The sequence below is a fragment of the Meleagris gallopavo genome, chromosome 11, assembly GCF_000146605.3.
Source record: "Meleagris gallopavo isolate NT-WF06-2002-E0010 breed Aviagen turkey brand Nicholas breeding stock chromosome 11, Turkey_5.1, whole genome shotgun sequence".
Classification (NCBI taxonomy): domain Eukaryota; kingdom Metazoa; phylum Chordata; class Aves; order Galliformes; family Phasianidae; genus Meleagris; species Meleagris gallopavo.
The window spans coordinates 11,584,132-11,585,193 of record NC_015021.2 but is presented as its reverse complement, the minus strand read 5'-3'; the positions used below and the strand labels follow the sequence as shown (position 1 = coordinate 11,585,193).

Here is a 1,062-nt window from a genome sequence, read left to right as displayed (position 1 = left end):
AAAAAGGAGACTTGGGACTATACATCTCATTCAATACTCTTGCAGATCATCCATTCCCTCCAGATAATGGCTACACCAACGGCAAACTGCTTCACAGCCACGGCTGCACCCCCCTTCCTCTTTCAGCAGGAGGCTGACAGCTCCTTTGGCCTACACCCCAGGGTCTGGGCTCCCAGGTCTGCTGCCCTCGCTACAGAGCAGCCCAAGCAGGGCACAGGGAGAACTATGAGCTTTGAACAACCGCTCTGTGAACAGACTGCTGCCCAGACCCCAGGAGCCAGCACCTGCATTAGCTTTCTAGGACTAATGAAATCAGCAGTGCCCAGAAGCAGACAGACGAGGTCAAGACACACAGGAGAGGAAGAACTGAAGATAAGCACAGCCTGAGAGGAGGGAAGTGGTAAGTACAGAAAGCAGATACGTGCATAGGAAAAGCAGAACTGATAGATAACTCTATCTCAGACAGCACGAGAAGGGACGGGACAGAGGCAAGAAAGCGTATGTGGATCCTCAAGGACCACACATCCAGCAGAGGAATTTATTGACTGTAATGCCGCCATCACCGTGAGATCTGAGCACACAGAGGGAGAGAAAAACAGATCCCTATTAGTCAAACAGAGCTAAAAGCACCGACGTCAAAGTCACAGAGAGTACCACGAAGACGTGGAAGTCACATCCAGCTCCTGGAGCACCAGGCTGCTGCCTCAAGCACCGCATCGCCCATCCCTCAGCTGTTCCAAATAACTCATTTGCGAACCCAGAGCCCTTACAGGGGAAAGCCCAAGCCCACACAGATGCACAGCAGTCCCTGCTCCGGCAGCTCCCTTCCTTCTGTGCCGCTGCCACATCGCCAGCCGCACCCGGCAGCTCCCCGGCACGGCTGCAACGGGACGCACGGAGCGACAGATGCTCGCTCTACCTAAAAAACCCTCAACCCGAGCTTTTCCAAGGATAACCCGCATAGGGCACGGCGACCTAAAGGAACCACCCCGCTTCCTCCGAGCTCTGCCTGAAGACAACAGGAAGAAGAAAAGTTGTGCCGCCGCAGCCGAGGCAGAGCGG

General features: G+C 54.9%; 1 protein-coding gene across 1 annotated transcript in view; it reads right to left on the bottom strand.

The window, feature by feature from the left end:
- The window catches only part of SAP130 (Sin3A associated protein 130), a 19,462-nt gene extending 18,745 nt beyond the window's left edge, over nt 1-717 (bottom strand). The window contains 1 exon segment of the mRNA XM_010716623.2: nt 635-717. Within this exon segment, the coding sequence (XP_010714925.2) occupies nt 635-717 (83 nt within the window).
- Between the last annotated feature and the right edge of the window lie 345 nt (nt 718-1,062).